Genomic DNA, 22598 nt, shown 5'->3' with positions numbered 1-22598 from the left:
TTTCATGTATGGAAAACATTACAATCACTTTTCTTAAATATGTGTATGTATGTTCAAAATTATACAGGGTAGAAATTTGCCTTGGGCGGTGGTGCAAAATGGGCATTATTGGATCAGCCACCAGTTATACACAGCGCCTGATATTCAGTTACATTGCTGTCAATATAATTCCATTTCAGGTAGGTAGGTAGATAAATAGATAGGGAGAAACTGTTCCCATTGGCTGAAGAATCCAGAACTAGAGGACACCGATTTAAAGTGATTGGCAAAAGAAGCAACAACGACATGAGGAAAAACTTTTTCACACAGCGAGCAGTTAGGATCTGAAATGTGCTGCCTGAGTCTGGTGGAGGCAGATACAATTGAGGTCTTTAGAAGAAAACTGGATAACTATCTGAAGAGAAATTGTTTGCAGGGCTATAGGGTAAAGGCAGGAGAATGGGACTAGATGAGTTGCTGTTGCAGAGAGCGGGCACAGGGCAACAGGCCAAATGGCCTCCTTCTGTGCTATCACCAGTCTACGATATATATCTAATTCCCTTTTAAAATTTGCGATTGAATCTGCTTCAACCATCCTTTTAGATCGTGCATTATTGCAGCAATAGTCACATTTTTGAGGTAATTTAGTTTGCAACGTTAGCAGTAAAAATACCTAGTTTGGAGATTTAAGCCTTTTTACTGAATATTGTAATAGAACATGCATTTATATTGCAATTTTACTGTAATATGTTAACATGACAAAGTAATGATATGTTACATTTCTACAAATTCTGCTGTGATCTGATTTATACAGGAACACCAGAATAATAGTTGTATTAGTTTTAATAGTTTTACGGAGATGAATTAGTCATGGACGTGAAGGATTTCAGTGCTAACTGGAGCACTTTTCACATGTGCGTTTGTTAGCAACAAGGATACCCTGGTCAGGAGAAACATGACTAGATCCATCTAGAGTGAAGCTCTGCCTACTATGCCACTGGAATATGCCTTATGCCTGTATTCTACTACAGCTTTTGTGCCAAATTAACACCCAAAGTTGATATGAAAAATTGTCACCAAGAGCAGCGAAATTGGAGTGCCCAGATAGGTGGTTTATTGCCAGACCAGTGCTCTCTTGACTCCAGTGTAAGAGCTAAACCAGGGTTGTCCAACATAAAGCCCATGGGCCAGGATCTGGCATGCCAAAGGTTTCCATCTGGCCCACGGATGGAAACTGTACCCAGGGACATTCCTCAACCTCGCCAGGGGTCCGTGACTGGAGATGTGAAATTTCCCTTTCTCTTCTTGCAGACTGGCTTTTTAAAAAAATCTGAAGTCAGTTTCACAGCTGACAGTTCCTGACAGCAGCAACAGACGTTTCCCAACTACGGGCAGATTCGGGGTTCTTTAAAAGGCCACTGGAAAGCCCTAAATCTGTCCAAAGTTGGGAAACTGCTGTCGCCGCTGTCAAAAACAAACTTCCGATTTTAAAAAAAACTGTTCGCCCTTCTGCTGACTGTTTCCGTTCTTTGCAAGTATCAGAGAGAGTGAGAAAGAGGGATGGGGGGGCAACAGGGATGGAAAGGGACAGAGAGAGGGATGGAGAGAGAGAGAGAGAGCGAGGGGACAGAGAGACAGAGAGAGGGGGGTGACGGGGGGACGGGGAGGGGCAGAGGGAGAGTGGGCAGAGAGAGACAGACAATGGGGCAGAGATAAAGGGGGGGACAGAGAGAGAGAGAGGGACAGAGAGAGAGAGAGAGCGAGGGGACAGAGAGACAGAGGAGGGGACGGGGAGGGGCAGAGGGAGAGTGGGCAGAGAGAGACAGACAGTGGGGCAGAGAGACAGTGGGGCAGAGAGAAAGAGGGGGGACAGAGAGAGAGAGAGAGAGGGGGACAGAGAGAGAGAGCGAGGGGACAGAGAGGGAGGGGGGATGGGGGAACGGGGAGGGGCATAGGGAGAGTGGACAGAGAGAAAGAGAGGGAGAGAGAGGTTATCCAAATACTCCACATTGCTAAAAAAATTTGTGTGGGCAAACATTGACGACTTGTGCAAGCAAAACATGCCGGGTATCTCACTAAAACCGTGTCCAACTTGGTGAAAAGAAAGTAAGTCAATAAATTAGTTTTCTCATTTAAAGCTTCTTCACAGAAATATGCATTGGTTGTTGTTTTGATTCATAGTAAGATACATTTTTAGTGCCTTTATCTTTCCAAAATTGTCTCACTGGCCCCCTATGTAAGACAAAAATTGTAATGTGCTCCCCCCCCCCCCCCCGCACCCCACGCAAAAAGGTTGGACGACCCTGAACTAAAGTCAACAAGTACACCAAATATAGGGTCTCTTGTGACAGCATGACTGTATTAAATCCACCCTGTGTATACTTGTCAGTACAAATTCTAACTCGAAGCTGTACAAAGTTACTAAATAGGTATAATTTACCACTGCACATATGAAAACATAAAGGAAGAGACCTCTGTGCCACTATGTGAAGCCAGTATATCCTGGTGACGCATTTGAAGCAGTTTTGTTTGTCATGTTTCGCTCATGCTGGCCAAATGAATGCAATAAGGGACATGGCAACAACAAAACAGGAATAGACAAGCCTGTTCCACCCTTTAATTAGATCATGGCTGGTCACATTAATCTCGATCTCTGAAAGGCACACTCGCTTATATTAGTGCAAATTTTATAGCTCTCACATTTCTCTGAGAATAAAATAGTGTCAGTTTGTAGATAGTTTTGGGCTATGGATTCACACCCATCATAAACTTGAGTGAAAGATCATTTCACATGTGATTCTTCAGTCACCAGAGAGAAGGCTTTCATCCCATCCATCTGGGCTGGATTTGAGCCCATGTTTATTAGTGAAAGCACTACTGAGGCACTTTGTCTGTGTGTGAGAGGGGTGGGGCGGAGGCAAGCTTTGCCAAAATACTCTTTATTCAGATTGAATGATCCTTTTAAAAATAAAAAAATAATTTTTAATCCATTTTGGATCTGTGCAAATGATTGTTTTGACCTCTCACAGCATTAACGTAGTTATTCCTATTGATTGCTAGAATTCAACAGTTCGACAAGAATGTTTTCCATGTTCGTTTGTTTGTTTATTATGCCTCATGGAAATGTTTTAATGTGCCTATTGCTATCCTGTTATTTGTTTTCATATATAATATGGCCGTAATTTTACGCGTCCCCCTGCAAGAGCAGACTGGTGGTGGGTGGGTCGTAAAATTGAGTGGGGGGGGGGCCGTTCCCGCGCCTTACCGCCCCCGCTGCAATTTTATGAGGGGCGGCGGCAGCAAGAAGTGGCCCGCCTGCCACAGGCCAATCAAGGCCCTTAAGTGGCCAATTATCTGCCACTTAAGGGCCTCCTCCTGCTGTCGCTGATATTGTACCAGTGGCAGGCGGGCGGCTGAGGTCCCTCAGGAGGCCACTCAGTAAAACCTGGCAGCCTCCTTGTGGGCTGGGGGGCCCTCCTGATTGGGCACCCTGTGTCCCATGGATGGCGCCCCCCCCCCCCCCATGGCCCAAACACCCCCAATGCATTACACTCATCCCACGCTCCCCCCCCCCCCCCCACAACTGACGCCCCTTGCCTCACTGGGGCCTGGTCGATTGTTCCCGGCAAAGCCCCAGACACTTGCCTTGTTTCCAGGCTGGCGTCCCTGTTTCTGCTTTGGCTGAGTGCAATCCCAGCAGTGGCCATCACTCCCAGTGGTGCTGCTGAGACTGAGATTGATTGGCCAGCAGCTCTTGAAGGCGGGACTTCCTGCCTCAGAGGGGCAGAAGTCCCACCTGAGGCCAATTAAGGGCCTGGGGAGCATAAAATCCTGGTTTGGCTCCCAGGCCTGGCAGAGGTGGGCTGGCTGACTTTTTGGCCGGCCTCCCGCCTGCCGTAAAATTCCAGCCTATGTCTTTCACCGATAAGTTACATAATACTATCCTATTTAATTCTTTATAGATATTGTTTCTTTGTTTATCCAAGTTCTTAATTCCACTCCTTGTATCTCCCACCTTCTGTGATCAAACCGAAGATTGAGTGATTTCATTGCCTAATCATTCAGTTTTTCTGTAAGTACACCCTGACCTTCCTGTGGCTCCACCATTTCAACTTTCCTTCTCATTCTTACCATTGATTTTTCCATCTTTACTCTCTCTCTATTGCTGCAATCAAGGTCAACAAAAACTTCAAGAAAATCCATCCCCTTCCCATCATTTGTAACTGTGCTGGCCTAACTGGATAAATCCAGATTGAGTACTGAATGACTGACCATTGAATTTAGCAATGCGATTAGATATTACACCACATTTCATGGTTTCTGTCTTTTCTCTGATGTACAATCCAATAGACTTTGAAATGTGGTCGACATTAGCAGTGAGCTCCTGTAAGTTCTCTTCGTTTGGTGCCAGAAAAACTACATTACCATCAAACTCCAAATCTATCAAATGTATTGTATATCCAGGATTTTCCTAGTAATCTATTCCTCAGCACCCATTCCTTTGTAATTATATTTTCTTGATGGCAGTAGTCTTTAAATGAAAGTGAATGTGCTTACACTCAGGAAATACTGATGAAAGGGGACATCTGTATTTTTGTGTAAACTACAGGTGATTTCTAAAATGTGTTGTAAGTTGCTGCATATGAAAAATAATTTGATGTAATCATTTGAACAAGAGTACCAGAAGTAAAATGCATAAGAACTGTTCCACTCTGTTTCTGACCTATATGAAGTGTCATACACATTATTCTACCCTTTTATCCTATTATCTTTGTCCAAGTTAAAATAAATAGTGTAGTTGTAATGGATATAATACTTTGTATTCTCTACTTGTTTGTACAGTATTAACATTCTTTATTGTATCTGTGAACAGTCAGTATTAATTTACTTACGATTCAATTGAAAAAAATTGTGTTGGTTTATAGTGAAAGATGACAATATTGGGCAATAGTGCATTATTCTACTTTGGCACCCAGTGCAGAAAATCAAGCACTTGCAGGTCTGGCATACTACAGCTGAATAAAGATGCCTACACTTTGCCCCTACAATGTATTTTAAAGCCAACTTTGGCTGCATCAATTTGAACTTTTGAGTTTCCCACATTGTTCTGATTGATACTGCCAATTTATGTTGAATTATGGGCAGTTGCGTACTGTGGACATCTGTTGGAAAATACATTGACTCATTCACAGAGGAATTATACTGACTTCCATTATCAACCCCACAGATTCATGGAATTTAAAGCCCAGAAGGAAACCAGTTGACCCAATGTATCTGTGCAAATACCAATTCTTCAAATGCAGAAAAATGATTAAATAGCATTTATAGCTTATGGCAGTTGTAGGTTCAATTGTCATTATTATTCTTGTCTAAGATTATTCAATTTTTTCAGCAAATATTTTCATTCTTTTGTGAAAAAATACATTCCTGAGGAAGAAGATGATAACCACAAATTCCCTTTACATGTATTCTCATCACACATTTTCATTGTGTGTTGTGTTTGCCACTTTCGTAGAACCAAATATCGGTGGTAAAGTTTTACATACGTGGATGGCATATTGAAGTTGTAGATTATTGACAGTGGCATCTTGGGTTAGGTTGCTATCCATTGTAGTGTTGGAATGACATAGTATTTTGTTTACTTACTTTTGTTATGATGGTGACCCTATTCATCCCACTCTTACTGTGTGGTTATTAGCACATCAATGGGGGAGGGATCTTGAGAAAGGTAGTTTATATGTCTGATTTACTGCAGCATTTTCTCTATCTAGCAACATAAATCTTACTTTTTAAAAATATGCATACATATATTTTGTTTTATTTTTCAGCAATTGAAACACAGAGTACCAGTTCTGAAGAGATTGTACCAAGTCCACCATCCCCAATTCCACCCCCACGGGTGTACAAACCGTGTTTTGTTTGTCAGGACAAGTCATCAGGCTATCACTATGGAGTCAGTGCCTGTGAAGGATGCAAGGTAGGGGTGCCTGATGCTATGAAGAGAATTCATTTTGTAAATCAAAGTTTTTCATTTAATTATTACTGTTGTTAGTTTGTGGTCTGTGGAATTGAAGCTATCAATGTGACAACATGTAGGCTTTCCAAACACACACATTATAGGCTATTTCTGGAGATGGCGGCAAGCAGTACTGCAGGATCCCAGCACTTGAGCACTGCCACCTGTACAGAGATGTTTATTTCTTATTTGTGGTCAGATCTAGAGCTGACTGGTACCAATTACTTATAAAACTACCGGAGAAGGTGGAAAAAAGAACAGCCACTGTGATGGACACCACGACCCACCTACCTGCTGCAACTGTCTGAACATCTCCTATTCCCTCAGGATGATCCTAGGAGTGCACCAGGATTCCCTCTTACTCTTCATCTACAGGCTCCACACAGTGAAATCATCCATTGATATAGGGTGACTTCCCACCACCACCCACAACTGCCACTGTGCTCTCCAACTGCTTGTCTGATGGACATCCTGGATAAGCCAGTATTTTTCAAACTTAACATTTGCTCCTGCCAAAACCTCTGAATCCTAGTCCCCGGCTACATTCCCTCCATGCTCCCTGCTCGAGCTGAAACTGATAATATAGAATCTTGGTGTTCTTCTTGATGCTGAGTTGAGCTTTAAGTTATACATCCTACCCATCACCAAGACCACCTCCATCCTTACCTTACTCTACTGCCACTCAAACCCTCATTTATGCCTTTAGGCTCAACTTCTTGCTATCCATTTTCAAACTCCACACTACATAAGCTCCAGCTCACCCAAAACCTTACTACCCATATCCTGTCCTCATTAAGTCCCACTTCTATATCATATCTGTTCTTGCCAGCCACTAACGGTGACCATTTAGTCCATTGCCCAATGCACTAAATCTAAAAAATACTTTTTATTAAGGGATGGTAAGAGATTTGGAGTGGACTTGCTTTGCTCCTCTCTGATCTGGTACTTGCAGCCCATCAGCATCAAGTATTGGGACTTGCACAATTAGTTTCAATGAATTTTTGCCTTTTGGGCTATTTTGGGATGCTTATAGTTTAAAAAAATCATAGAATATTATAGTACAGAGACAGATCATTTTTGCAGGGTTGCTCAGTTACCCCTTAGATTTGCATAGATATGCTAGGTAGCCATTTTGAGATACCTGATAACCATTCCATTCAGTGGTAACAGTCACCTTCCAGGGTGGCAGCGACTATTAATTTCATACTAACCTGTAAGGGTACTGTTTTCACTATTTAAAAGTTTCACGTAAGTCAGCAATACAAAATTCATATCTCCTGAAAAATGTGAATGCATGGTAGTTTGCACTGGGACACAGAATTTAAGTAGTACGTTTGATTCTTTGTTCAACATTACTATATTTATGTTTCATTTATAGATAATAGAAATAACAAATTTACTTAGAATTTTCAGGAAAACTGCCCAGATTTCCTGTTGGTGGGGACTGGATTTCCTTTTATCAAGTCACAAAGCTGACAAAGAGAAATGCAAATGAGAGAAGTCTTTTGACCCATCTAGCTCATTCTTCCTTAAAAAAGCATACAACACCCACCATAACATTGACTGCTTCTTGAATATCTTCAGAGTTTTCCCTCCACTCCCCCATGCAGAATTACCATTCCAGGTATTGATCACTCTTTCCATGAAGAAGTGCTTCTTGCTATCAGTCCTGAATTTGCCTTTTATCAGTTTTTATCAATTTGTGTCATTGTCCAATTGTATGCAGTCATGCTTTAACATGGCGTTCCAGTGCAAAGAGTTGTCCACTACCACGTGTTGCAGACTGGCACATTCCAAGGTCCAGGACTGTGTGCTGATGGATGCACTAAAGCTTGGGGCAGCTGCCGCAAAGGTTCAATTGGGAAAGGCTACAGTGTAAGGTCCTCTCGGCATAGTATACAGAGGTGCTGGAACCTGTTTAAAACCCCTCGGATAGTATCCACCAAAATATGGTTTTGCTGTACAATGCAAATGTACATTGTGTGTAACATGGAATGGCAAGGGTTGTGAGGCAACTCACATTCTGTATTGAAGGAAACTGATTTCTTTGCACTTTCTGGAATGTCAAATTGGAACTGTTTTGTAATGTTTATTTTTTTACAGATTTTTATGAATAAAGTATATTTTTGGGGAAAAAATGCTTTAACTTGAAAATAATACTCATGAATAATATTTACTATCTTATATACCTCTATGAGGTCCTCTTTCAGTCATCTCCTTTTGAAGGTTGAAAAGTTCAATTTTTCCTAATCTTTCCTCATAACTCAGTCCTTCGATACTCGGGACTATCCTTGTGGCCCTTCTTTGCACCACTTCCAGGGCTCAGATGTTTCCTTGTGTCGTGGTGACTAGAACTGAATCAATATTCAAGGTGCAGCGTAAGCACAGTACTATCCAACTTCAGCAAGACCGCCTCAGACTTAGAATCTACTCATCTGGAACACAGATCTGAGCTTTGTTAATTGCTGCTGTCCAATGGCTAGACAGTCAGATTTAGTTCACAACTACCCCCACTTCTCTTTCAATAACAACAACTTGCATTTATATAGCACATTTAATGTAGTAAAACGTCCCAAGACATTTCACAGGAGTGTTATCAAACAAAATTTGACACCAAGCCATAGGAGATATTAAGGCAGACTTGATCAAAGTGGTAGTTTGTAAGGAGCATCTTAAAGGAGGAAAGAGAGGTGGAGGGGTTTAGACAGAGAATTCCAGAGCTTTGGCCTCACCAACTGAAGACAAGGTCACCAATGGTGGAACGATTAAAATCAGGGATGTGCAAGAGGCCAGAATTGGAGGAGTGAAAGTGCAGATAAGGGTTGTAGGGCTGGAGGAGGTTACAGAGATGGGGGGCGGGGGGAGCGGGGGGCGGTGGGCAGGGGGTGGGGGGAGAGGTGCAGGCCATGGAAGAATTTGAAAACAACGATGAGAAGACTTTTACTCTCTCCAAGACTAGTTCAAAACCATTCATTAAGTATGTTCTCCATTTTTAAAATTCAAATATCTAAGACCTTGCACCTATCTGCATTGAATTTCATCTACCATCATTTTTACCACTTGTAAAATCTAGGTCCCTTTCCAGATGCTTAGCTGCTTAATTCAGAACCAATTGCTCTCCCCCATCCCCAGTTTAGTATAATCTGTAGAGTGAATTTGACCAGCTTACTTTGTGATTTTGATCCAGGTGGTTTACATAGATCAGGAACAATAGGGGCCCTCACACTGATCCATTTCCCCAGTTAGGTATTACTCCCCTACTTAGCATTCCCAGCTTAGTCTCTTTTAGTCAATCCATATCCACTTCTAAGTTTTATCTAGTGACCAGATCAATGTGCTACTGGAAGACCAGTTGACACTTTAACAAATTTACTAGTTTAATAAGGGACCCTTAGAACCCATTGTTGAAACGTAAACAATTAAAATAATTGCAGTTATCTCTGATATACTTTTGTTCTTTTCTGCTTGCTTCTGTCAATATGTATTTTGTTTCAACAATGAGTGGTGGTGACCTCATGCTGAAATTGGCTTGGAATGCTTCCCAAACTCGATAGACTGCAAGACTACAACACCAGTAGACATCTAGGACTCCATTTCCGCTGGGCAGGCCTGTTTATAAACCATTCACCTGAAGAAGGTGGAATTCTTCAAAAAAAAAGGGTTGCCATAAGCAGAAACCAAAATTACCAAACTGCACTACATTCTGGGTGATGGAGACGGGATAACCCCTTTTGACTTCTGAAATTCTGGTGAGTGATACATGTGGTTTCTTGAGAAAAATATATACCAAGTTTTTATTGTCCATAATTGATTACTATGGCTGAGTTTGATGTGAATAAGTTAATTGTTGATTCTGTTTCCTTTGGGCACATCTTATAAAAACATCTGAAGTTCATAACTGCACAAAGTCACTTCAAAAAAAAAATCTTTTATATCTTCATAGATGATATCTCCACATCTATACCCTTGAAACCACTTCAACACCTAATCATGGCCTTGGAGGAGGAGAGCAATGAAATATCTGGAGTAGGGAAGCATTCAACAACCCAAAGACAAGGGATCTGGAATTCAACCTGTACACTGTTGCTGACCCATGGGAGGACTTAACACCTCTCTTCCTCTGAAATTCAATCAAAAACTGGAGGGTCTACTTACTACTACAAGTAGGAACACACCAGGCACAGTTGATTGGTCCTGCCCCTTCACCACCCTCACCACATAGTCATGACATACAGAAAGAAGGAATTGACTTGAAACTTCAGACCATTTAATAAATGCCTGTGTGATTTTACAATCTGATTTCACACAGATAGACACCAACATTTCATCACGTTGCATAATTTGGCCAACACAATTGGTGAATGCGATGCAGTGAATCTCTTTACCAACTGTTCAGAATCCAGTGAGTCTATTGCTTGCAGCTCTGGAATGTAGGCATTTGGCGCTTTCTGGTGTTCTCAAAAAGTCATTATTCAGGGAGTATTGGTTCAGTACCTATTCCCAATTTGTAACGGATGGTGACCTTGTGGAGAACCTAATGGGTCCTTCCAGAGCTCAACAGCCAGTTTGCCATAAATTGTCTACAAGGAAAATGTGTACATGGGCTGGTAATAGTGGGGATATTTCCACTGGTTATAAAGGCCACCAAAAAAAGGCTGTTAGAGCAGAAGATGGGTTTCCATGCTTTATGATTGCATTGACTTTTTTAGTCACATTAGTGACTAAAGGAGATAGATAGATACTAATGTCACTGTGTATACATTGTATATGTAATTCTTGAAAAACACTTCTTTATAGTGTCCTACTTCTTCATGAATAGCTACTGCCTCATTTCACAAATTCCCTGGAAATAAAAATTTAATATTTTCATTTTATTTCAATAAGGAGCACAGTGATGCTTACTGTGCTGCATTAAAGAAAAATCCACAAATGAAGAACTGAAATTTTAAAAATTAGCTCCTGGAAATGTGTGCAGCTCTGGATTGTAGCCATCTGGAGCTCTCCCAATTCCTCTGAAGGCCAGTCAGTAACTACAAGAGAAAGATAGAATGTAACCTTCAGAGATCTTATTTGTGTATTTTTGGAATGACTTATTTGTCTGAAATTTTATTTAGTTATTTCATTATTTGACCACTACCATTTTGTGTAGACACAATGTAAACCTGCAACATGCCATTTTACCACCTTTGTTGCAGTTGTTATAATTTTGTATCACATGCAGTGCTTATTTGTCTTCTGGGTCCTGCCTTCTATTACTATATACAAAGAATTGTCAACACTTGTGATTTTGTTAAAAATCCACATTTGCTCTGCTCACAAAATTCCAAGCACTTTGTAATATCTTTATGATTTATTGTTTTTGCATTACTTTAATCTGCGTGATTCATGATAATAGAGTGAGAGAGAGAAACTCTCATTCCCCCTACCAACCGATTGAATTGGGCACATTAAAATAGTGCAGAATCAATAAATCATTAAGGTATTGCAAGCATTATCATCTTCCTGAGCAAAGCAAAATCGATAGATCAGTAACAAATTCCCAAGTCTGGACAAAGCTGTGTACAACTAGAGGCTGATTTGGTTTGTGAACATTGAAAGAGAATTTAATTTCTCCAGAAAAATATTACAGTTGTAAACTTTGGCTAAATATCCATTGAATGCACCTGGTTACCATAGTGTAATACTAATAGCTTTTGTCGCAAGTATTGAAGTAAGCAGCAGTGTCAGAAAATTATTATTGGTATCACTTCATGATGAATCATAATACACTTAAGTTACATTACAAGTTTTCTCATGCATTAAATAAAAATGAAATTAAATGCATTGATTTAAGTCTGTTGGCAAATAATAAAAGCCTGGTTTGAATATGAGTTATAATGTGGTGGTGTAAGAGGTTTATAATATTAGAAATGGCAGACTTACTTAAGTTAATTGGACTTTTCATTTATAATTGGTTAAATTACTGGGCTTTTTCAGAATCAATAATTTTTCAATGCTATGTTAACTGATTATTAGAAAATGGGTGTGGGTGGTGTGGGGATTATGGCCAGATCTTCCGGACTTATAAAATTCACGAGTGTCAGGACCATTTCTGGATCTCGACCCTGCCATGTCAGCGGTCTGCCCACCTGCGTGATCTTCCGGGAAATAGCCAATTAACAGGCTGCTTCAACGTTCACTGTCCAATTAGGAATGATGGATGGCACAAGGACCCAGGAGGGCCAATCGATGGGGCCGCAGGGAAGGCCAGCCAGGAGCCCCACTGGGAAAGATGAGCACTGCTCAGACAGCCAGAGAATGAGAGGGCACCACAAGATGGAGGTACTCACCCAAAGGTCCAAACAGCATTCTCTAAATACCTGCTAGAACCATCTCAGGGATCAGTGTGCAGGGGAAATGATTCCAAATGCCTGCAGGCAACTTTCCACTTCTTTACACATGAAACTGCAAGATCATTTGATGGCACTTTGAACTCCTGCCATCAAGTCACCTCTGATGCGTTGCCGGGCTCCTGACACAGTGGGGTTGGGGGTGAAGGGGGAGGGGGCTGTGTGATGCCAGCAAACTTGTCTTTCTGTCAGAATGTCTCTGGTAATTGAGGCCTTAACGATCTTACTTAGGTACCTGCCGTGGACGGGTGGGTCCATTACCAATTGGAGCCCACCACCGGAAAAATGTCCTTATTGCGGAAACACATCAGGGAGCTGACCCGATATGATTGGTTCCAAATTTCCAACCCCCGTCCCCACCCCCATCGCCTGCAAAGCCACCTCCATGGGGCTGGGAAAACTCCAGCCAATATCTCTAAAATAATCTTGTTGCTAAAACCTATTATGTTTGGTAATTCAAAGGCTCCTTGTGTTTTTAATACAGTGCTGTATACAAAACCTTGTGAATTTTCATTTATAGTACGTTAATAATTTGCCGTCAGTTTACATTTTAATACTTTCTAGGTTTTGCTAAATATGTATTAGTAATCCATATATTTTAATGCCCTCCATAGCATTTTATGTAGGAGTTGCCAAATGTGCTTTATATAAGTTTTATGTTAAGGATCCATGAGCAGCACAAATTATATCAAAGGCTTTCGTACAAAAGGCAGCTTAACAATGAGAGGCTGCTGTAATAGGAAAATAGGGTGGTATTTGGACAGTATGTAGCAATACCAAAGATGGGTAGTCAAAGGTGCAGGGAATAAATTATCTGTGATCCCCAACAAACATAAAAGTATCAGTGCCCCAACAAAGTACTTTATGAGAACTCATGTTTAAAAGAAGAAGTTGTCATGTTGGTAGATATTGATGCTGCCCTGGTTTTTCCTCATGAAACAAATTTAATAAATCACTTTTATTTAATTTGCATTGTTAATATAAATGTGCCTGTTTCCTCTCCATGATGACTATTAATTGATCTCTGTATCTTATTGTGATTCTTCTCCTGCCCTCTACCACCTTCCCTCCATTCTCTGACATGATGTAGGAGGGGTTCTGCAATTTAAGTTTTCCCATACTATGTACTGTTTGCTAAGTGAGCAGTTCTTGGTCATGTGGGCAGAGAACAGTTTGTGAAAAGATCTTGATGATTTTTCTAAAGCAGCAGAGAAGTGACTTTGTGGTCTTTGTAGCAATTTCTGAAAACCTAGTGTGCCCTGTGCGATGACTCTCGAACAATGATAGTATTGTGTGTGGTGAAGAGAAACTAGTGCTTTGGCAGATTCTGCTGTCTGTTAAAGTCTTGTTACTTGTACTTGCACTGAAAAGGCGACATTCCATTGCCAGCGGTGCGCTTGGGAGCCTTTTTGGCAAGTGTTGCATTGGGTAGAACAGTTGCCTAGGGCTTTTTATTGGCAAAAACAGCAAGCTGTAGAATGTGAAAAGCATTGGTGGCATTTTCACGGCACTTAAGACAAACCTGTTTATATGGATAATTAAAATTGTAATGGTGCCACTCTGTCTGTATCTGCTGATGACCGGGATTAAAAACAAAAAAGAGGCTCAAGAAAGTTATAAATAAGCAGCAGTGATGCAAGTCATCAATATTGTTAGGACTAAATAAGAATTGTAATGCAGTTTGAAACTATAGCAATACTAATTGTGGTGTATCATAATTTCCCTCCTATGTCACAGGTGAAAATTACTATTCCTGGCAGATTACTAACCCTTTGAAATATTTCCTGTCCTGTGAAGCATTTTAGTGCTGAATATTACAAAATAGAATTAGAACACTGCAAAACTACGCGCTGAATTTTATTGACCCCTGACGTTGGGGGTTGTGGAGGGGTTGGGGCGCAGAAAATGCCTCCGGGAGAGGCCTGCCATGGACCTTGACGCCAGGAAGGCCTAGCCTGATATTGCCGATAGTGGTGAGGCCTTGTGGCGGAGCCCCATTTCAATATGTAAATGAATTAAAACGAATGAATTAATTACCGTTGTGCTTCCGTCATCTGTCCCGGAGCAATATTCGTGCCGGTGGCCGGTATTACCGTACCTTTGGCTCCTTGTCTGGGGATCCGAGGCGGAACACTGGTGGGGAGGGGGAAGCAGGTCGGTTTCTCTGCGGGAGGAGGGGGGAGCAGGGTCACAGTCATCTCATTGGTGTAGGAGATGGTGGGAAGTGGTAAAGTGTAAAGTTGATGCACTTTGTGGGGGGGAAGGACTGTTGCACAAGATAAGTGTTTTGGAGGGAGAGAGAGGGCATGTAATTAAATCTATGGTTATTGGGGGGGTGAGAGAGGGGCATGATCAATTTATTTAATTCTTTAAAATCAATCTGTCTTTAAAATTTAAATTGAAATATAGGGCTCGAAGCCCTTTAAAAATGGTTTTCAGCACCTGTGCAAACCACTGCCCGGACAGGCCCCCCGCCCCCTCCACGTCATTGGGGTGGGCGGTCCACCCTGGCTATTTAAATGAGCCTCCGCACTTAATACCGCAGCGGCTCCGTGATGTGCAGCCCCCGTGCAGGCGGACAGCCATTGTTTTCACCTGCTGCAATCTCGGCGGCAGGACTATAAATTTCAGCCCAATGTGTTTTAGAGCCAGAGAACCACACAGGTTTATAGCACAGAAGGAAGCCGTTTTACTCATTGTGTCTGTGCTGGCCTTTTGTTGGAGCATTCAAAAAGAAATTCTGCTGCTCTGTTCACTCGCCATAGCCCTGTCTCTTCCTTTGCTTCAAATTGTTATCTACTGTCCCCTTTAAAAAAAAAGGAATGTTGTCTGCTTCAACCATCCCCTGTGCCAAAGCATTCCATGCTCTGACAACTTTCTGCGTAAAGAAACTCATCCTCCCCTCAAACCCTTAGCGACAGTTTTAAATTGATGACCCGTCTTTACCCACTCTATAATAAGAGAAAATAGTATCTGTCTTTGCCCCCAAATCAAAATCCATTCCCACTTTAAGAACCTTGTATTAAATCCGTCATGGCATTCTCTATTCTGGTGGAAATAGTCCCAGTATCTCAAACGCTTGCCTCATAAGTATCGCTTTTCATTTTTGGTATCATCATGATGAATCCACATTGTATGCTCTCTATGGCTTTAATGTTCTTTCTCTGATGGAATTCCTCAAACTATGCACCATACTTTAATTGTGGCCTAACCATTGAGTAAGGATTTTGTAGTAGTAATGGTGCTGAAACTGTCAGCATTTGCCGTCATTACTCTATAACTGATAGCAACTTCTGGAGTCCGCACATGTGCGGGTAAATGTAGAAATTCAGAAGTTGCTGTTGGTGATTCTGGACTTCTTCACAGGGTACACTGTTGAGGTCCCCAAAGACTGTAATCAATTAGTAATCATTGAACTGATGAGAACTTCCACTTTTATGCTATTAGTCTTGTGATAAAAACCCTTGAAAAAAGTTAACCCTTCTTAAATGAGGTTTAGTTGGGTTTTTAATGATGTATTAAGTTCACAATTACTGCTGAAGTACCTTTCTGGCATTGAAAAACTAATTTTATATTTGTGGAATGTCACGTTTCTCCATTATGATAAATTCCACATTTAATGTTCTTTGATATTTCTTAATCTTAACCTTAATCCTATGTGTATGTCACTCTTTATTTTGCTTTCTGTAAAATTGCATTACAAATTGAAGGATAATCATTGCTTTTAACTTCCTAGCTTGCTGTGTTTGAGAATTCTTCAATGTGATTGGCTGCTTACTCCACTTGATGACATCACTGTTGCTGGACGCCTTCAGGTTTCCTTGACTTGGCGCCAGATTCAAATTGACATTGGTAAAGGGGAAATTCACACACCGAAATAACTAGATCTTTGCAGGCTGCTTTTTAGAGACCACAGAACAAGCTGCCTGTCTACTCACTCCTGGAACTAGATGGTTGAGGTATTTGATAAGGTGGGGGAGAGGAAAGGGAGTGGGGGGTGCAAGGAGCGAAGGGAAGAAAATAAAGGGCTTTTTTCTGCAAAAAGGGAATATCCATCCTGAAAGGTCACTTAATCTAACCAGCTTGTCTCAAACAGACATCCAGATTTGAACAGAAGTAAAAGCAGGTTTCAGTGACTAATACCATCAACAGGCCACATATTTGCGGTAGCACTACACTATGCTGCCCTATTCTTTTGATTCTGTTTTGCAACAAACAATGATACAGTGCGCGAGGCAGAGGGTACAATGTCAATATTTGTGCCCTTTGCACCATATCAAAGTCTTTGTTGTAAATATCTTTCTCCTTTTTTTAAGAAAATTTAAGATGACCAGCAAGGCACATGCAAAATAATAGTTTAGCCACTTGTTTTTCACATGCACATCTTAAGTTGCCATGTAGCTAAGCTTTCAAAGTTAGCTGGTCCAGTCTTCCTGTTGGGCTGAATTTTATAAGTTGGCCGCCATTCTCAGCAGCGGGGGCCCATTTAAATGGAGGAAACGGAGCGGCCGCCCCCAATGACCACTACATCCCCAGCAATGGTGTCCGGTGCCACCGCACAGACGCCGGTGCCATTTTTAAAGGGCTTCAAGCCCTTTAGCTGTAATTGCATTTTAAAGTGGAAGAATGTGGAAAAGTGCAGTTACATATGGAACTACATTTTCACTCCCCTCACCCCACCCCCAAGGAAGAATCGATTCATTAATTGGACATTCGCGCCCCCAAAAAAACTTTTATGCAGATTCCGACCTCCCCCTGACCTTTAACAACTTTAAACCTTAACCCCCCGCCATGACCCCAGCCCACTGTGTCTGAGAGAGAGAAAGAGAGCCACTTTTCTTTCCCCTGCTTTAAAGATGTGAGATGTGGGGTTCGACCCACCAAGCTGTCAATCAAAGACACTATCCTTTGATGTGTGACTGCAGGGCTTCCAAACATATACCTTAACTGAGCCCCCAGCTGTGCGCATAGAATGAAATGATGCCTGGTCTCATTGGCATCACACACAGTGCAGCAGTCACAATGGCCTGAAATGCTTGATGTATTTTTGAAAAAACAGCCTTTGTTTACTAATTGATACATCAAATCATTATTGTAATGAGTCAGGTTTCAGCCAGCTAGCTTAATGTAGAGAGAAATGTTGACAATTTAACCTTACTGAAATATAATAAATTCAGTTTAGACAACACAGGCAAAAATCCAGTTTGTTGCAGTCAGTTTTATTTTAATCTGGAGTGAAGATGGTACAGCGGACAAGCAGTCTGTGTCTTGTGTCAACTTAAATCTGCCTCTTTGGATGGAATAACTAATTTACAATATAGCACCTTTCATGGTTACTGTTGTAATGTAGCAAACACAGCAGCCAGTTTGCATGCAGCAGTTCTACAAACAGCAGTGAAATAAATGATCCGATAATGGCTGGAAAATTCAGCTCTGTAGCGTCGCTGATGTCAGCGCCTCAGAAGTCCAAAGAGGCAAAAAAAGGCCTTACGGCTTTCAATGTGACCCACATGGCGCACCATGCTTGTAAGGACGCTTCACACGGATGTGCCATGTGTGTGGTATAAGCATACAGTGTTCAGATCGTGATGTCATTAAGTGTCAAATGCTGATTTGGCACCTGATCTATCATTTTGGACCTCACAGGTACTGTTAACGTCCTTTCTTAAACATTCCCAGCTGAACATGCGTTCACCTGCATGAGGGATCATCACAGGATCCTTTTGGCCAAAATCCTGAAATAAAAACATCGCAAAAAAAATCCATTACAACTTTATCCAAAAACACTTCCAATAATGCACACTAAATTGAACTATTCACCCTTGTGCATTCCCTTAGTGTTTGTTTTGTGGGTTCTAGTGCTCCTACACAGTGCTTCCCCAGTGGCTACAGCATGGCTGGTGGAAGGCTACAGATGGCCTTACAGGATGACCTTGAGCAGCTCTGAGCCCTGTAGACCTGGCTTTGGACTGCATCACCTCAGCATGGATGGCAGCAATCTGGTCTGCCTGGCTAAAAAGCAACAGCAAGGGCACTGGTGGAGTGGCAGTTGTGGGAGAATTAATGCTGTCATCCTGAGAGCACCATGGAGTCACTGCCACTCTCCCAGGGTGGTGCCTCAGCAATCCTAGTAATCTCAGAGCACAGATTGCTGGACTGCTGAAAGAGCCTGCAAGCCACTTCGAGCACTGGTATCCGCATCCATGATGGCAGCAGTCTGAGCCTGCATGGCAACAAACATGGATCTCATAATCTCAGTCTGAGCTTCCGTGGCAGCAATGAGATGTTGGGTGGCTTCTGCCTGTGCTACAATGGCAGCTGACCACCAGATGCTGCATCATGGCTGGGTCTGCAAGTGCTGTTGTGGAATTTCTTTTATTATTATTTCATGGGATGTGAGCATTGCTGGCTAGTCTAGCATTCATTGTCCATCCCTAATTGCCCTTGAGAAGCCTTCTTGAACGGCTGCAGTCTATGTGGTGTAGATGTACCCACAATGCAGTTAGGGAGGGAGTTACAGGATTTTGTGCTGTAAAGGATGGGCTCCAGCTTCTGGATGAAGCCCTGTGCCAAGTTGGAGCTGGATATTAAGTTTGAAAGAGATGTGGTTCATTCTGAAACTAGGGTCTTAAATCTGAACAAAGGAAACTATGAAAGTATGAGGGACAAGCTAGCTATGACAGATTGGGAAAATACATTCAAAGATTTGATAGTAGATAGGCAATGGCTAGTATTTAAAGTATTATATGGTTTACAACAAATATACATTCCTCTAAGACACAAAAACCCAACAGGAAAGGTGAATCAACCGTGGCTAACAAAAGAAGTTAAAGATTGCATTAGAGCAAAGAAAGTGGCTTATAAGGTCACCAGAAAAAGTGGTAAGTCCGAGGATTGGGAGCAACTTAGAATCCAATAAAGGAGGACCAGGAAACTGATAAGGAAAGGGAAAAGAGATTATGAATGTAAGCTAGCTAGAAACATAATGGCAGACTGTAAAATCTTCTTTAGGTATGTGAAAAGGAAACGATTAGCAAGGACAAATGTGGGTCCATTGCAAGCGGAGACAGGAGAGTTTGTGGTGGAGGATAAGGAAATGGCAGAGAGACTAAACAATTACTTTGTGTCTGTCTTCACGGAGGAAGACAGAAAATCTCCCAGAAATACTAGGGAACCAAGTGACTTGTAAAAATGAGGAACTGAAAGTAATTAGTATCAATAAAGAGGTAGTACTCGAAAAATTGATGCCACTACCAAACGCATCTTCCCCTCTCAGTGTTCTGAAGGGATTGTTCCCTCCGCGACACCCTGGTCCACTCCTCCATTACCCCCAATAACTCGTCCCCTTCCCACGGCACCTTCCCATGCTGGAAGTGTAATACCTGCCCTTTTACCTCCACTCTCCTCACTATCCAAGGCCCCAAACACTCCTGTCAGGTGAAGCATCTTTCTTTCAATTTAGTATACTATATTCGCTGCTCACAATGTGGTCTCCTCTACATTGGGGAGACCAATTGCAGATTGGGTGACCACTTTGCAGAATACCTCTGAAAGCATAACCCCGAGCTTCCGGTTGCTTGCCATTTCAACACATCCCCCTGCTCTCATGCCCACATATCTGTCCTGGGCTTGCTGCAGTGTTCCAGTGAACATCAACGCAAGCTCGAGGAACAGCATCTCATTTACCGATTAGGCACACTACAGCCTGCTGGACTGAACATTGAGTTCAATAATTTCAGAGCATGACGGGCCCCCCTTTTTATTTTTAGTTATTTTTTCTTTTTTCTTTATTTTAATTTAGTTCATTTCATCATTCTTTTTTTTACCACTTTTTTTCATGTTTGTGCTTTAGGCCAGGGCTGTTCATTTTTCTGTCAATTAACACCCTGTCTGCACTAATGCTTTGTCTTTCAGCACACCATTAATATGTCGCTTGCCGTTGCTTCTTGACCTTCTGCTCAGTTATTCTCTGTGACCCTCTGTCCTATCAACACCTTCCCTTTCGTTATCTCTTGCCATACCCCCACTTTATTTGCTATAAACCTATTACATTTCTAATCTTTGCCAGTTCTGATGAAAGGTCACTGACCTGAAATGTTAACTCTGCTTCTCTCTCCACAGATGCTGCCAGACCTGCTGAGTGTTTCTAGCATTTCTTGTTTTTATTATATTCGAAAAATTAATTGGATTGAAAGTTGATAAATCCCTTGGACCAGATGAAGTACATCCCAGAGTATTGAAGGAGGTGGCTGTAAAGATAGTGGATGCATTGTTGGCTATCTTTCAAAATTCTGTAGATTCTGGAAGGGTTCCTGCAGACTGGAAAGTAGCAAATGTAACCCCACTATGTAAGAAGGGAGAAAGAGAGAAAACGGAGAACTACAGACCTGTTAGTTTGACATCAATAGTAGGGAAAATGTTAGAATCTGTTATAAAGGATGAGATAACTTCACACTTGGAAAATAATGATATGATTGGGCAGAGTCAACATAGATTTGTGAAAGGAAAATCGTGTTTGACAAACCTGTTGGAGTTTTTTGGGGATGTTACTTGTAGCATAGATAAAGGAGAGCCAGTGGATGTGGTACATTTGGATTTTCAGAAGGCTTTTGATAAGGTCCCATACAGCAGGTTAGTAAACAAAATTAGAGCACATGGGATTGGGGCTAATATACTGCAATGGATTGAGAATTGGTTAACAGACAGAAAGCAGAGAGTAGGAATAAATGGGTCATTCTCAGGATGGTAGGCTGTTACTAATGGGGTACCGTAAGGGTCAGTGCTGGGGCCAAAGCTGTTCATAATCTATATAAATGATTTGGATCTGGGGACTAACTAATATTTCCAAATTTGCAGATGAAACAAAATTAGGAGGGAATGTAAGTTGTGAGGATGATGCAAAGAGGCTTCAAGGGGATTTGGACAGACTAAGTGAATGGGCAAGAACATGGCTGATGGAATATAATGTGAATAAGTGTGAAGTGATCCACTTTAGTAGAAAAAAAAGAAAGGCAGAGTATTCCTTAAATGGTGAGAGGTTGGGAAGTGTTGATGTCTGAAGAGACGTCATTCATGAGTGACTAAAAGCTAGTATGCAGATGCAGCAAGCAGTTAAGAAGGCAAATGGTTTGTTGGCCTCCATTGCAAGGGGATTTGTGTACAGGAGTAAAGATGTATTGCTGCATAAAGCATTGGTGAGACTGCACCTGAAGTATTGTGTACAGTTTTGGTCTCCTTATCTAAGGAAGGATATACTTGCCATCGAAGGAGTGCAATGGAGTTTCACCAGACTAATCCCTGGGATGGTGGGATTGTGTCATGAGGAGAGATTGAGGAGGCTGGGCCTGTATTCTCTAGAGTTTTGGAGAATGAGAGGTGATCTCGCTGAAACTTGCAAAATTCTTACAGGGCATGACAGGGTAGATGTGGATAGGATGTTTCATGTGGCTGGTGAGTTTCGAACAAGGGGACACAGTCTCAGAATAAGGGACAGGTCATTTAAGACTGAGATGAGGAGGAATTTCTTCCAGCAGAGAGTGGTGAATCTGTGGAATTCCCTTCCCTAGAGGGCTGTGGAAGCTCAATTATTGAGCATGTTGAAGACAGAAATCAATAGATATCTGAATACTAATAACATCAAGGGATGTGGGGATAGTGGGAAAAAATAGCGTTGAGGTAGATGATCAACCATGATCTGTTTGAATGGCGGAACAGGCTCGATGGGCCGTGCCTGGTGACTCACTACTTGCAGATCCCACCTCTGTACTTCTCTCTAAAATATGAGCAGTGCCAGTATCTGAGCTGGTGGCTGTGAGTCTCAGATCAAGTGACAGTACTTCTTCATCAGACATTGCTGTTGCTCTCTCCCTTCATGATGATGCTGCACTGGCTGACCAGGTGGCAGTTCTTAGGTATTTGAAAGCAGAAATGCAGAAGCAGAGGGTTGGTGTGAAGGAAAGTGGGTTGGATAGAAATCAAGAAGTCCAGGGTCGCAACATCTGCAGCTTACATTTCATGACAGGTAGTGGAATAAGGTCGGATTTGAGAAGCTCCATTAGGCAGGAACGTACTGTCATCCTGACGATCCCAGTAACACTGGTTGCAATGACTTTAGTCATTGTGGCCCTTTAATACAGAGCACCGTCTCCTCCAAGGGGCTCAGGAGATGCAGACATGCCTGTCCCCTGCCGGTTTTCTGTTGTTGTCTCCTGTTA

At 41.9% G+C, this 22598-nt stretch overlaps 1 protein-coding gene across 3 annotated transcripts in view; it reads left to right on the top strand.

The window, feature by feature from the left end:
- Positions 1-22598, top strand: part of LOC137385126 (retinoic acid receptor beta-like) — a 258678-nt gene that overhangs the window by 21750 nt on the left and 214330 nt on the right. For all 3 annotated transcript variants that reach the window (XM_068059951.1, XM_068059931.1, XM_068059941.1), the window contains exon 2: positions 5808-5956. In XM_068059951.1, coding sequence (XP_067916052.1) covers positions 5808-5956 — 149 coding nt within the window. The remainder of the gene's footprint in view (positions 1-5807; positions 5957-22598) is intronic.

The sequence above is a fragment of the Heterodontus francisci genome, chromosome 2, assembly GCF_036365525.1.
Source record: "Heterodontus francisci isolate sHetFra1 chromosome 2, sHetFra1.hap1, whole genome shotgun sequence".
Lineage (NCBI taxonomy): Eukaryota > Metazoa > Chordata > Chondrichthyes > Heterodontiformes > Heterodontidae > Heterodontus > Heterodontus francisci.
The sequence above is the reverse complement of the archived record's forward strand: the minus strand, read 5'-3'. Positions and strand labels throughout refer to the sequence as shown.